At 39.7% G+C, this 15,715-nt stretch overlaps 2 protein-coding genes and 1 pseudogene across 2 annotated transcripts; 2 read left to right on the top strand and 1 right to left on the bottom strand.

The window, feature by feature from the left end:
* The first annotated feature begins 332 nt into the window (after positions 1-332).
* On the top strand, positions 333-1,659 carry LOC149103623 (neuropeptide FF receptor 2-like; annotated as a pseudogene).
* Positions 1,660-3,693: 2,034 nt separating this feature from the next.
* On the top strand, positions 3,694-7,862 carry LOC149103622 (neuropeptide FF receptor 2-like). The gene is made up of 2 exons (XM_089274372.1): positions 3,694-3,828; positions 6,052-7,862. The coding sequence occupies exon 2, from the start codon at positions 6,134-6,136 to the stop codon at positions 7,286-7,288; it is 1,155 nt and encodes a 384-aa protein (XP_089130498.1). The 5' UTR covers positions 3,694-3,828; positions 6,052-6,133; the 3' UTR covers positions 7,289-7,862.
* A 3,584-nt stretch (positions 7,863-11,446) lies between these two features.
* LOC149103621 (neuropeptide Y receptor type 1-like) lies at positions 11,447-12,674 on the bottom strand. The gene has a single exon (XM_089273633.1). It carries the CDS (start codon positions 12,571-12,573, stop codon positions 11,572-11,574), a length of 1,002 nt encoding a protein of 333 aa, XP_089129759.1. The 5' UTR covers positions 12,574-12,674; the 3' UTR covers positions 11,447-11,571.
* Positions 12,675-15,715: the final 3,041 nt, after the last annotated feature.

Raw genomic sequence — 15,715 nt, 5'->3', positions numbered from 1 at the left:
AAAAACTGAGAGGTGTACACGCCTGAAACTTCTTGCATGAATAAAATGGCGCTTTAATCATAAGGTTTGAGATTTTGAGACAGCTTTCCGGACGCGAAAACGTTTCGGGACCTTCGAGAAACGTGCCCAGGTCTGCGTTCCCCCGAACAGCGGCTGGTAATCGAGCCTAACCTCTTGGCTGCTATTTACAGTACAAATTGCGATTCCAATGACGAATTCCTTGCTCTAATATTCTTTACTTTAATTTTAGGCACAACGAGTTGATTGCAAACACTAGATACGACATCTTGAAGTCTGGTTGTTGAGGAGAGTTCTAACAAGCAGCAGTCTAAATGGCATCTGAACTGAACGAATCTGTCATCCCTCGCACCAAATGATCCGCCATTCTATGTGGAACCACCATCTCTCAAGATATTTCGCTTTGTGATCTACGCCATTATCATCGTGTTGGCTCTAGTGGGCAATATTGCCGTGTGTATAATTTCTACTCGCACTCGACGCCTTCAGACTAGCACCTATTGTTTACTAATGAATTTAGCAGTTTCTGACATCGGATCTGTGATGTGCCTTCCATTTCTGTTGCCAGAACTGTACATTGGAAACTGGCCCATGGGAGAAGCAATGTGCAAACTTCTTAAACCAAGTGTAGTCATGTTTAACTTTGTGACAACCAATGCGTTGGTAGCCATTGCGTGTGATCGTTTTCGCGCCGTGGTGTTCCCGTTCGTTTCACGACCGTCAAAATCGGAAACACGATTAATCATAGCTTTGTTATGGTTGACCGCTTTCTTATTTTCCCTGCCCTCGTATGGAGCTATGACAGTTATTTCCTACCCAGATAGTCCTTACACCTTCTACTGTATAGATATTTTCTCGGACAACATGGACAAAGACATTTTGTATCGCCGCATTTACACTATTACAATGTACAGTGTACAAGCCCTTGTTCCAGTACTTGTCATCTCGGCGCTGTATTTGAAAATCACGGCCACGTTGAAGCATATCCGTCTTGTACCACTGGCACTGAGGCCCTCTCGTGCAAGCTCTCTGAACTCCACGCCTAACGGGAGCCCGCGTTCCTCGATGGTTAATATAAACAAGCTGAACATGAATCCGGCAGGCGCGCTGCGCAGGCAGATGATTGAGAAAAAGTTCTTGACAATGTTGATAGCTGTACTGCTTGTCTACGTGCTCTGTTATCTTCCCTTTCAAACACTGTATCTAATTTACGAGTTTAATCCAGACATGGGCTACCTACCTTACATACAATTGTTGATTGATTACTTCTACGTGATTGTGTGGCTGCCCAATGCCATAAATCCTATCTGTTACGGTTGCATGAACGAACACTACAAGAAGGCCTTTAAATCGCTGATTTTCAGGCCTCGTAAGTTCTTTCATTCGCTGAGATCGCGGAATAGTTTTTCCCAATCTCTCGTTGGCACCACTGCATATAGAATGCGCTAGACTGTGGCCAGTAGGAACTACGTAGAGAAAGGAGCACAATATACTTTCTGTATGCTATGAGCCGTGGTACCTTGATACCGTGAAGGTTGTTTGGTTAAGTTTCAGCCTTGTGATCGCCCGACTTCGTCTCGATAGGCTTTTAGAAAGAAAATGAACCTTAGCGTTTTACTATGGTGAGAAACATCAAACCAAACCAAAAACCAAACCAAAAAAGACAAGATCGAGAACAAAGTTATGATTTAAGACTCAAGTACGCTGAGAAGATGAAGAAAATTTTATCAAGAAAAAATGACATCAGATATATTTATTTGCGTTGCAATGCCCAGATAATTGTGTAACACAGTGTGTAAAATATTTTTGTGAAAAAAAAATTATGTCAGGCATGTATACGGATATTTAATAACAGAGTTGTAAATAGATTGGAGCTTTATTGTTATGACAAGAGAATATGATGAATTTTACTCGCCTTGTTAATCAACGGCACTCGCAATGAGACGAGGTGAACGAAAAAATTCGACCTGATTAAACCAAATGACGTTTATCCATGTGCTTGAGCAGATAAGCTGTCTCTTACCTGCTAAAAAGTTTCCTCTCTCCTTTCGTAGCAGTCATTTCTTTGTTCGAGAGCGACAGAGGTACGTGAAAAGCCAGTTCTAGGAGCATGGGATGCAAGACAGAAAGCAAAAGAAGTTGACATATTGAAAACTTTTTATGCGCTTCTGGTTCTCTCACAAAGAAAACTAACAGGGCTGATTCAGGGCCTTTGCTCATGAGCCCTGTCAACCGGGCTGGCTCGGTTTCCGAGATCTCGCCTCGCCCCTTTTTTCATCGTGAAAATCCAGTGATGTGTTCATATGAGGAGCCGAGCTGGCTCGAGATCCAGGAAACTGGGATGCAAACACTCCAGCACGGGTGACCGGGACGAAACTTTTTTGACAAAACAGAATAGCATAATTTTTTCCTTGTACGTATTTCCACTTCAAAAAAGGCCTATCCCCTCTATGAAACACGCCTGCAAGGAATCAAGGTAGTTGTATTCATCTTGTCGGGGCTGGATATTTGTTTTGATGAAGACAAATACTATGATTCCCTTCAGGCACATCTCCTAGAGGGAATTGGTCACTAGCTTTTTTTTTAGTAAAGTTACGTCAGTCAACAGTGCTACGATAGTCGCAAACGATACGCTTTTTTCGGCAGCATTTAAGTTTTGTTTCATCAGTTATCCTGGTCGAGTAACCCGAGAAGACAAATTTCGATTTGGTAACCGAGTCTGCCCGGTTACCGGGCTCACGAAGGGGCTCTCAGCGTCGTTTACAGAACGTTTGTATTTGCAATCCCGGAAATAAAATCAAGTTCTGTCTTTTCCCGGATCCGTTGAGTTACCAATGTCTACTCCAAATATACTTGCTCTGACTAATCTAATCTCTAGTTATATGTTTTTCTGGTTTTTGTTTGCATGGAAACAACTGACCAATGACCACCACCATGCAACACCAGAACGGTTTTCAGTTAAGTATCGAAATGAAACCAAAACCAAAGTGAGCACTCTGGCCAATCACAAAGGACACAGACAATACAGTGCACCAATCAAAACTCGAGGCAAATACATGTTGCTGACGCAAAGCGCGGGAAAACGTGTGCGGGTAAGTCAAGCTTGGTTTAGTCTTCTACTATCCATGGTTTTACTTCTGATTGGATAACACAGTAGCGCTCGAGTTAAGCGTAGCAATGCAAAACCAAAGTAAATGCGAACTACTTTCGACCGTCAAGTGGAAACTGCCGTCTAAATTAAGTAACATTTCCTAGCTCAGTCCTCTCTCTCCTCAGGCTTGAGGTCAATTAATCAGAACATGCGAGAAATCTAGTTTATCATCCAAATGCTAATAAAGCAAATATTTGTTTAGAATACTTAGCATATTTTTAACAAACAAAGAAGCGAAAAGTAATTGTCTATACCTTATGAACAAATATTACTTAAGTGAATGAATAAATGAATGAAACTTTACTATTTGCTAATTTTCTGAATATATGGGGAGTAATCTTTAGATGGCCAATAACCCTGCCTTCCCTCCCCCATTTTGTTCTTTCTTTCTTTATCTGCATTTAAATAGAAATCAGACTAAAGTAAAATTTGCTTAAATTGACAAAACGTCTGTAGCCCTGGGGCGCTCTCTGAACTGCCAAAACATCAGTCATGCACGGCTAAGCATATATCTTTATAACACTCATGATCAGGCCAGCTATCTGTGTAGGATTTCACAATTTCGGACACAGAACTGACGCATTTTGAAACAGGCATCAAATTGTTGGAGGGATCTAATTCAACTTCCAGCGTCACGATGTGTCACAGCGCAGCAAACTGTAAGTCAAAGATTTAGTTAACGAACTTCCCATTCGCTGCTTTTCCACTCTGAAATTGTTTGTTAGTGCTCGCGCTGCTGTGTGGAGCAAGGCCGGCGTTTATCTTCTGCTGTTACGTGCAGGTGTTTGAAAAGAACATGTGGCTAAGTAACAGGTTGATTAAGGTCTAAAGCTAGGCCTCATTTGGTCCGTATGGAATTTTTAAGGCGTACTATACGCAACAGCAGTCGAGACCACGGAATAATTACATCGAAATTACATATTCTTCACATTTAAGTTGAGAGTATTATTCCTAAAAGAGGTTAGTTCGCTTTGATGCTATTATCTGTTCTTTAGTAATGGGGTGTTTCAGATTCAATATCGCTAGATGTTCACAACATTGAGAGTCAATCTCGTGTAATGTAACGTTTAGTGTTAAGTATATCAGACTTAAGCATATACAATATGCACTTATTCATTAGCGCGCGTGTGGTCGTTCTTATGGCATACATTCATCATGACAAAATATCACCGCTCGACCACAACGAACACAAATTACGAGGCAGAGTCCACACCAGGCTGGAGAAATTTTAAAACGTAGCTTTATTTCTACGGTTAGGACTGCCGTCCACACTAATCCGTCACCAAAACAGAGCTTATCGAAAACGCTCTTCAAACCGGAGGAATTTGAAAACGCCGGTTTTTCGTTTTCCTGTGAACGGAAAACATTTTGAAGACGAAGCTTTTCGAAAACAATGATGTCACAATAAATATGTGAATTCCCCGCCCAAGTTTTCCTTAAACACAAATCCAAAATGATCGGTGGTTGTTGCGTTTTTAAATTCCCCGGCGTAGTGTGAACGGAAAACATTTGATGTACTTTCGAACAAATTTCTTCGGCGTAGTGTGGACGGGGCGTAATAATTGATGACGCCCACATGCACAGCTGAGACAAAAGAAGTGAAAAACTAATTAAGAAAACCACAGCGGAAACAAATAATAAGAGCAAATGCAATAGCGGAGAAACATATGAGAACAAAATGAAGCTGGAGAATCACTTTATGATAGTAATTTGATTTGATACTTTTAGCACTTTACCTCACCTCAGTTACTTCAGGTTACTTTAGTTTACTTCACTCTTCTTTGCGGCTTTTCTTTGCTTTGCTTCACTTTATTTTTTGGTGGAGCCAAATTATAAGTACATAATTAATTACAAGTACCACATCGGAAACAAAATGTAAGGTCAAACATGAAAGGAAAGCTAAAACGGAGACAAATTCCAAGGATACAAGAGACATAAGCCACAGCGGAGCCAAATAACAAAAACAAAGTTACGAGACAACGTCGTCGTATATGAAAACCAAATCGGAAGCATACTACACAGCAAAGGCTTTGTCGTTAAGGGGAAAGGGTGTCATCTTAATTTGCTGATTAGCGTGAGTGTTCCAAGGCGCCGTTAGCCATAGCCTAGACAGGATACGATTACTGGTCAGGAATTGTTTGGCGCTGTCGGACCTATCGGAGAAATTATAAGACATCAAAAAAGTTGAGTGAATTGCTTAAATGTGACATCGCTCTATACTCTTTTATCTGTTCAATTTACAACTGGTTTTGTTTTAGCATAACCCAGCGACTGACGGTTGGTATATCATGAATGCAGTGTGGTTGGCTAAACAAGGATCTTGTAGCTCACGTCGTTATTTTTTTAGCTTTGTCATTCCTTCTAGAATTTTTTTGGCTTTAAAAATGAAACTCTCTAAATTTTTCCACGCCATTAAACAAATCTCCACAGATCGAACCGGGCTGAAATTACTAATTACACGAATATTTCCTCGTTGGACAATACTTGTTTTGGGCGTGGTGACGGAACTAAGACCGACTTCACATCTCTTGGGAGGCTCGATTTCCGCCGCTCTAACGTGTCTGGGACCCGTTTCTTGAAAGCCCCGGAAACTTTTCGGGCCCGTAAAACCATTTTTAATTTCTCTGTATGTAAAAACTGAGAGGTGTACGCGCCTGAAACTTCTTGCATGAATAAAATGGCGCTTTAATCATAAGGTTTGAGATTTTGAGACAGCTTTCCGGACGCGAAAACGTTTCGGGACCTTCGAGAAACGTGCCCAGGCCTGCGTTCCCCCGAACAGCGGTTGGTAATCGAGCCTGACCTCTTGGCTGCTATTTACAGTACAAATTGCGATTCCAATGACGAATTCCTTGCTCTAATATTCCTTACTTTAATTTTAGGTACAAGGAGTTGATTGCAAACACTAGATACGACATCTTGAAGTCTGGTTGTTGAGGATAGTTCTAACAAGCCGCAGTCTAAATGGGATCTGAACTGAACGAATCTGTCATCCTTTCAAACTATTCAGCGTACATCGCACCAAATGATCCGCCATTCTATGTGGAACCACCATCTCTCAAGATATTTCGTTTTGTGATCTACGCTATTATCATCGTGTTGGCTCTAGTGGGCAATATTGCCGTGTGTATCATTTCTACTCGCACTCGACGCCTTCAGACTAGCACCTATTGTTTACTAATGAATTTAGCAGTTTCTGACATCGGATCTGTGATGTGCCTTCCATTTCTGTTGCCAGAGCTGTACATTGGAAACTGGCCCATGGGAGAAGCAATGTGCAAACTTCTTAAACCAAGTGTGGTCATGTTTAACTTTGTGACAACCAATACGTTGGTAGCCATTGCGTGTGATCGTTTTCGCGCCGTGGTGTTCCCGTTCGTTTCGCGACCGTCGAAATCGGAAACGCGATTAATCATAGCTTTGTTATGGTTGACCGCTTTCTTATTTTCCCTGCCCTCGTATGGAGCTATGGCAGTTATTTCCTACCCAGATAGTCCTTACACCTTCTACTGTATGGATATTTTCTCGGACAACATGGACAAAGACATTTTGTATCGCCGCATTTACACTATAACAATGTACAGTGTACAAGCCCTTGTTCCAGTACTTGTCATCTCGGCGCTGTATTTGAAAATCACGGCCACGTTGAAGCATATCCGTCTTGTACCGGTAGCAGTGAGGCCCTCTCGTGCAAGCTCTCTGAACTCCACGCCCAGCGCGAGCCCGCACTCCTCCATCGTGAATCTAAACAAGCTGAACATGAATCCGGCAGGCGCGCTGCGCAGGCAGATGATCGAGAGAAAGTTCCTGACAATGCTGATGGTTGTGTTGGTTGTTTTCGTGCTCTGTTATATTCCATTCCAAACTTTATATCTCATTTACGAGTTCAATCCAGAGTTGGGATATTTCACATTCATGCAACCGTTATCTGACTTCCTTTACTTGATTGTGTGGCTGCCCAACGCCCTTAACCCAGTATGCTACGGTTGTCTAAACCAACACTACAAGAAGGCCTTCAAGGCGCTGATTTTCAGGCCTCGTAAGTTCTTTCAGTCGCTGAGATCGCGTCAGAGTTTTTCCCAATCTCTCGTTGGCACCAGCGCAAATAGAATACGCTAGACCTCACGTGGCCAGTGGGAACTACGTAGAGAAAAGAACGGTTGATCATATCCTCGTAGGGATAAAAAGGACTTTAGGATTGTCATGAGTGCCTTATTGATGCAGGCCTTTATGGGCTTAGCAAACAAAGCTCGCTAGTCTATTTAGTTTCGATACGGTGACGATACCTTCACCTTGTTCGGCAGTAATAACACAGCAATTGGGGTTCTACACTACCTCAACATCCGTCGTGCAAATATCAAATTCACCGTTGAATTTGTAGGTTGCATGTTTTTAATACGCAATCTTTTTAGCTTTTGTCAGTTTTATTGCTCGTAAATTATTAATTAGCTATAGTTATCTTAAATTTCGTTGTTACTCAACGGTCACTTCTGAAGATGAATGTCGAAACAGACGAAACGTCAAGTAAAAAGATATAAGTTTGTTTTCCAACGGCGTATTTTATTTTCATGTTTATCACCGCACTTTGCGTGTTATTTCTTATGGAGCAACTTTGCTCCGTTAAATTTTATGCAATGAATTCTAATTAACTAATAAAAAAAGAAATATTTTACAAGAAACCAAGGAAATATAATGCCCTGTGTTTTCATTTAGTAGGAATTTTTCCACCAGGTTCTGTCTCCAATTTTGTTTCCCCGAGGTTCTGTATCTTCAACTGACCAAACTGGACACGTACGGAAAAACTACTTTCATGTCTCCCAGTTGACTTTGGTAATCTGGGGCTTCAGGGATTGGATATAAAGACTTTTCAGATGACGTCCCAGTTGAGGGTCTTTTTTCCTTACCATCACCACAACTCCTTCGTCAGGACTATCTTAATTTATTTCTCACTTAGTGGATGTTTAATTCCTTTGAGGTCTTTGCTTGTTGACGCATACAAATAGCGAAACCAAAATATATCACCAAACCAAACAGAAACAGAGACCAACGACAAGCGATACAGATCAAGTTTTGTGACCTTTCACAATGAAAAATGGTGTTTTGTATACACCGTTCGTCAGTCGTTGACTAACTGGTTGTTTTCAAGAGGTTCTGTCAGTCGGGACGCGTTTAAGTGGCCGTTGCCGTTGTGAATAGTTACAGGTGGCTGTTGTAGAGAGGCTGGGTTAATTAAGGGTGAATGTATGGACTGTCCGCTGAGAGAACAAAAAGTGGCCGTTGCAGAGAAGTGACGTTGTAGAGAAGTAACTGTTAGTAGAGGTTTGACTGTAATCATGCTGTTGTTTGGTGTTGTAATGCGCACTGAGCTCCTGGCTGACTGAGGAATAGTGTTAGGTACTTTTCCAAGTCAACATATTCCACCATTAGCTCACCAAATTCATTAAATGGCCCTTTCCCTCTATGAAGTGCGCCTACAGGGAATTATGGTAGTTGTATTCATCAAGTCCCGACTAAAATGGCGGACAGTGTGGACGAAGGCTTGTCTTCGGAAAACTCCTCTTTTCGGGACTCACACTCGAATTATATCTACAGCGACAACTTAAATGCACAGTCAGCAAATCCGGTTGCTACATTGTTCACGTAGCTTTTCTTCCCACCTTCAAAGTGTGCCGAACATACTTGGTGCTTCGTTGGAGTAAAGTTTTTTCTCTCGATATGTTCTATTTTCTTCTCTCTCAATGCAGGCTCTTTCGGAAAAATACAATTAACTTCAACGTTTCTGTTTGAATTATTGAAGCATTCGGGGACGCAACATGTAATGCCACAACCTCGTCCTTTCGAAAGCTTCTTTCCCCTCTCAAGTCGCCCGCCATCCGTGGACTCGACTTGATGAATACAACTACCATGATTCCCTGCAGGCGTTTCTCATAGCAATTTGAAGGCCACCTAGCTCGTATGCAGACTTTACCTTTATCTTACACACGCCAAAGACATGAACTTTAGTAATGTGCGTGCACTCAAAGAAAACTTTAGTGTTTTTTTCCGGCGATGTTTTATGATCACCAACAGATCACAAAAATCAATAATGAGAGTGAATTTTTGGTGTTCCTCCGGTGGAATTCTGTAAAATTTAGCAGTCTGCTGACCAATATTAAACTACAGTAGCTGGACCTCGTTTTCAGGGAAGAAAATTTGACCACTTTGTTCGCAGGGAAGAAAGGATATAAATTTTCGAAGATCGAAGAAACTGCCAGTACCATCCCTACTTTTTTTTATGAAATTCTTATTCCGCTGACCAGATTCGATGTACCATGAAATTTTTGGAAGATTTCTCTCCAGTAAACTCAAGAAAACCACAAAGAAACCCATATAAACGGTGAAAAAAGTTTGGGCACTTTTAATTCACGATGTGTTAATAGAGATGATTGTAAAAAACTATTTCATCATTGCTTATTACTCTTAAAACGATTGAGAGAGCTGAGTATAAAACCATTTTTTAAAATATACCACTAGTGCGCAAAACCCGCACCAATATTTAAATTATAATTTGCCATTGTGGCTTTGAAATTCTTCAGCAAGAAAAGCATGCAGTCAGTTTTTGAGCTGTTGCTGGTGAAAATTATAATTGTAGGAAACAACTTGCGAATGGCAAATTCCATTGAGCAACAAACACATGCATGGTGATAAAAGAGTTGTTTTTCCGTTCGAAATGCAGTCTGACACTCTTAAATTTCCGAACTCAGTCAGATACTGAATGCTGATAAATTTTAATTGGGCAAGATGGGTTAAAACCTTTATGTAAGTGTCGTGGGATTTCGTAAGTCAACGCGAATAAAAAGCTGTATAGACTCAGGTGGCACTTTGCCCAATGAGACCGAGCAGTATGGTTGCAGACCGGATTGATAAAATCTACATTGACATGATTGACAGCTAATATACCAACTCTTCCAAGCTGTTTCAGTCTTAAGTGATGAAAAATAGCTTTTGAATTTGACTCATTTTTCGTTTGCCACATGGATTTTTTGTGTTTTTTGTACAGTATACTTCTCGCAAGCTGATTATCGTAAAACTAAATGAAGTGTTTTGTATAAACTGTGACAAGACGTTTTGCACTTATACATACATACATACATACATACATACATCCATAAACTTTATTTTTTCTCGAATTTAAGAGTAGCTATTATACGAGCTAATTCTTTCCGAGAGAAAAATAACAAAGGAAATCAACATAATATACAATAACATACAAACTACAATTCTGTACAATATTTACAATTAACAGCTATATATAAATTGAAATAAATCTGTATACTGAATATTTTATAATACTATATTGCGCAGAAATTTAATTTACAAAATGTCCCAAATTTACATTATTATTTACAGAAGTGCAAAATTAGAAAATACGTTTTTAAGGTTACGGCAACTTCTTTCATAATACAGAATAGCATACGTATGTATGCTATTCTGTATGTGAACAAATTAAAAAAAAAAAAAAAAACTTCTTTCATTATCAAAGGTGTCAAATATTACTATAGAGATAACAGGGTACTAAGAGGTCAGGATTTAAGTACGATTTACACTGAAAAGCATTGTTTTCGTGCTTAGCACCCATTTGTGCATGCACCCTTAATTATTTTGCTTAAGGACGGTTGCGCGAAAATTTTCCATTCAATAGATTTTTTTTTAATTTTTACGGCACTCAGATAATGAGTTACGTGTGCCAGAAATGTAAAAAAGTTGGTGGTCACCGACTTCTTTTCAGAGATAAAGCGTGTGGAATACTACCCTGATTTTGAAAAATTGGCGCACGTAATTCAGCATGGTCTACAGAGGTTTATAGCTAAAAATATCGATAGTAAGTCGACGGAGGCAAACGATCTTAGTCATATTTTGTAGAAGTGGGTCTGTTGCGTAAATAATTCCAGCGCGTTTAGTTACTCTCGCTGATCTTTGAATTCTTAAGAAAGCCTTTATGAAGTTCCATGATCATGTTCGTTAACTAAGTGTTCGTTAGTTACTGATAATCAAACTGATCTATTTTGTTCCGTCCATCATGCGATATCGTGGGTCTGTCTTGACATTTCTTATTATGAATATGCTTTTATAAATAGTCCTCCAAATGCCAGAAAATGCATTACCTGAAGAACTCGATGAAATAAAATTCTGATGTATCTTCTAGATATATCTCCATGCAATTTACGTTTGAACGCTCTGTGTATTCTGATTGGCTAACAACCTAATGCTATCTGAAATTTCAGAAAGTATCGCCAATCTCAAATTGTTTCGTAAAAACCTAATATTTTCTCATTCCAGATTGTCTTGATGCATTCCGGATTCTTCTGAAATATTGTTTAACATGATATTGTTTCCTTAAACGCAGAACTCTTCCTCTGTGGTTATCTATTTCTACCAGGTTTTAGGACAATTCGAACACGGCGCATAAACTTGAAGCAAATACATGGATTCACTATGCAATGACATAACGACAAAAGAAGCGCAAACTGAATAAATATTTGAAAACTTAAACTGCAGTGTGGAATTGAGCTTGGAAAGTAAAGAAGAAGAAACTGATAGGCCAGAAAGGGTAGCCAACACAATGCAAACGCCAAAGGCATCATTACAGACATCTTTAGCAGTTTTCTATTCCTTTTCATTCGTAGTTGATTGGCGATGCAAGTACGAGAATGCGCTAATTTATCGCTTCTTAGCTTTACCAAAATGAGGGCCTGAAGTATGCACACTGTTATCAGCGGCACAATCAGAACAGTAACAAGTAACGCAGTGTAGTAGCCAGTATGTGTTGACTCGTGATTAAAGGCCGGTTCCCAGTTCGTGATACAAAAATTTTCGCCATTGAATGTATCCAAACGGAAAGTATAGAGATATGGAGAATGAATCGCCATCGCTAAAACCCAAGTGGAAAAGATGAGGAACCGTCGCTTTTTGATAGTGATTTTTATATATGTTGCTGGAAATACAACTGCGATCAGCCTGTCAGCAGCAACCAAAATCAAGGAAAATGTGGACACCGCAGTGGTGGCATCGGTGACAAAGGCACAGATCTTACAGAGGACTTGTCCAATCCATCCGTGGACTTGAAAAGCTGTCGAGTCTTTGATTTGATAGACAATCTCACGAGGAAAGTGAATTATGGAGAACACGATATCTGAAGCAGCTATGTTGTTTATTATAAGGCCCATCCTGATATTGGATTTTACGGACGCGTAAATAAGTAGAGAATTTCCAGTGAGCGAAACAAGCATGAGAATACCGTATACAGTGGTATAGCTTATCATGACGGCCACATAATCGATGGGAAGAAAACACGTTTCGTTGTCGCCACTGAGAGAATTTGTTGAGCTGTTGTTGGCGAACATCGTAATTAGAATCGGCAACATGCGGAATATGAGCAAGTTCGATTGACCAGTGACGGCTGTAATAAAGATATGGCTTCACTTTTCGCTAGATTTATATAGTCTAAGGCTCTGTGAAGTACAGTTAAGACAAGATCACGGAAAGAACCATGACAACGGAAGTTTAATAAAACCCGGTATTGACATGAAATCTTCAGCATTAGAAGCTACATCATGAAACAGTCAAGCTCAAAAACTGATTAACAAATATTACACAATCACATTGTTTCCAATACAGGTCTTTGAACAAAGAGAGTTTATTTTAAAAGTGGAAGGAACAGAAGAAAATCGTGAACGTTTTTGGAAAAAGGCAACTTTAATTCCCTTGATGGTTAATGGGTTATGATAACTAGGTTAACGGATGAGTGGTTTTTCTTTTCATTTTAGCTGTTTCTCCATTTCCAGTTCCGTCAACTTGCTAAGTGAAAACCTAGCCTCTGTTTGTTTAGCAAGACCAAAGTGACATCATGTTAATTTGCATGTAAATTACAAGTTACATTCGATATTTACAATACATGGCACGAAATGAAAGTACGACCGTAGCATTAGAAGATATCACGCGATTGTGGCCACGAATTTCTTCCGCGCTGAAGAGTTGATTTAAATGTCTTTAATGGTGAAAATCATAATTAAAGTAGGCAAATCAGCGAAACCGTAAAAAATATTCATCAACATTGACTTTCCGTTCGATGTATAGTCTGACACTCGGATTTACATTCGGATGCTGAGTAATCATGAATATCATTGGGGAAGATGGGTTTAAAACTCTACTAACGTGACGTGAATTAAATGAGAGGCTAAGATCAGAAGACCCCAGGTTGCACATTACCCAAGAGTATTGCTTCGGAACAAAGACTGATAAAACGTACATCTACGTGATAGACTACTGAAATTGAAACTCTTCAAACCTGTTTCTACGGTGAGAGAAAGTAAGGTAGCATTTGAACTTTAACTCGATTTTTTTAAGTTAGATTTGTTTTTATTTTAATTGTACCATTTTTCCCGTGCAGGCTGGGTATATTAAAATCAAAGAAGGGTTTTGTATAAGTGTGTGGAATGTAACAATTTCTTTTGCATATTTTCATTTCCTCCTTTCCGTGTTTGAAGAAGAAGATTAATTTTCATATTCGCATAGTCAAACAATTTTCCATATCTGAGAACTTTGTAAGGGAGCTGAACAGTTTAGAAACGAAGAAGACCCTATACTTTATACATCATTCTTGCTTTAGTTTCTATTTGCCGTGATGGTCACCACATTGCTGACAACTTCGTTACCTATCCAGGTCTACTAGCTGATACACTGACTGATAAGAATTTAGAACTCAAGCATATCACGAACGCTATTAGAAAGTAGCTTAGCTCCGGCGGCCCGAATTCACGCCAAGCGGAGCCCCATACTCATATAGAAAAGAAAAGGAAACCAACTTTGTGTGAGAGTAACTTTGTTAACCATGCTAGTGTCAATGAAATCAGACAGAGACACAAGTGCAAGCATTTCTCCTTTTCCAGCGTTGAAGTGGGCTAGGATCTTCTAGTCTCTATCAATCCTAATAAGGCCACCGGATCCGACAACATATCACCACGGGTCCTTGCAGTGTCATCTGAGGCTCTGGCAGTTCCTGTTATCAATCTGATTAACCACTGTATAGCAGCTAATGCGTGGCCAAGCCTATGGAAATGTAGCAATGTGACTCCACTCTTTAAGAAGGACAGCCCTACGGACAAAACCAATTATCGCCCAGTGTCTGCTCTGACATCCTTATCTAAAATCTTTGAAAGGGTTCAACATGATCAAATGCTGGACTTTTCCAAGTCAGTGCTAAGTGATAGATTATCTGGCTTCCTGAAGGGTCACTCCTGTACAACCGCTCTTCTTAAAATGACAGAAGATTTTAGAGCCACGCTTGATAACAAAAAACATTGTGCTGCAATCGCAGTGGATTTATCAAAAGCATTCGACTCCGTGTCCCACAGCCTTCTTCTACTCTCAAAGTTGAGAGCCTATGGTTTTTCTGACAGTGCCTTGGTCTCACTCTCTCATATTTGTGTGGAAGAAAGCAACGTGTCAAGATTGGAAATTCGTACTCAGACTGGAAAACAATCAAGCATGGAGTTCCTCAGGGGTCAATCTTGGGACCACTTCTATTTAATTTATTTATTAATGATCTCACTTACTTTGTTGTTGATGCTAATTTGAGGCTATATGCTGATGATACAACACAATACTTATCAAACCGCCATCCAAATGCTCTAGAGTTCACTTCACAGAATAGCTTTGATATGCTTCAATCATGGTTTAAGTGTAACTACTTAATTGTAAATGAAGCAAAAACCAAAGTGTTTTCATTGGGCGACAATCCAACACATCTCCAGCTTTTTGCAGGTCGTACTGACCAAGCCGCCCTTAGATTTAGTTAAAGAATTAAACCTCTTGGGCCAAACTACAGACAGCTCATTAACTTACAAGGCCCATGTTAATATCTGTATGTGATAAAGTCAATGCTAAAGTTGCTGCTCTTAGGAGGGTACGAAAGTTTATACCTGCTGATGTGATGATCAATATTTACAAGGCCTTCATCTTACCACACTTGGAATACTGTGCACCTGTTTTAGTGGGACTTTCATCTGGACTTTCTAACAAGCTAGAATTTACTAATCAGTTTGCTATCAGAACACTAATGAATCTGCCCAAGTCAACTCCATATGGCGATCTACTTAAGATAGTAAACATCAAGTCCCTGGAGCATCGCAGATACATGCAAGCCCTAATCCTTCTTTATAAATCTTTACTTATTACGGGGCCAAACTACATCAAGGAATTGTTCTCCTTGCGTTCTATCAACTATGACCTAACAGGCTATTGTAAGCTTAATCAGCCTACCTTTAAATCAAAGTATTTGCATAAATCTTATCGCTACATAACTTCACGTTTATGGACCAACCTACCTGACAGTGTAAGAGGAGCGTCCTCTCTCAGAATTTTTAAAAATTTACTGAACAATGTTAACCTGACTACCGAGGCCAATTGTTGCTGTAATCTTTTATCGATTAGTTTATATATTTAAATTTTTATAGTCTAGTTTTTCAATTTTAAATTTTATAGTCTAGTTTTTGTACTTTTATTGAA

The sequence above is a fragment of the Orbicella faveolata genome, unplaced genomic scaffold (genome assembly GCF_042242905.1).
Source record: "Orbicella faveolata isolate gen_17 unplaced genomic scaffold, um_ofav_v1 contig_35, whole genome shotgun sequence".
Taxonomy (NCBI): domain Eukaryota; kingdom Metazoa; phylum Cnidaria; class Anthozoa; order Scleractinia; family Merulinidae; genus Orbicella; species Orbicella faveolata.
Note: the sequence above shows the minus strand (reverse complement) of the source record. Positions and strands in the feature narration are given on the sequence as shown.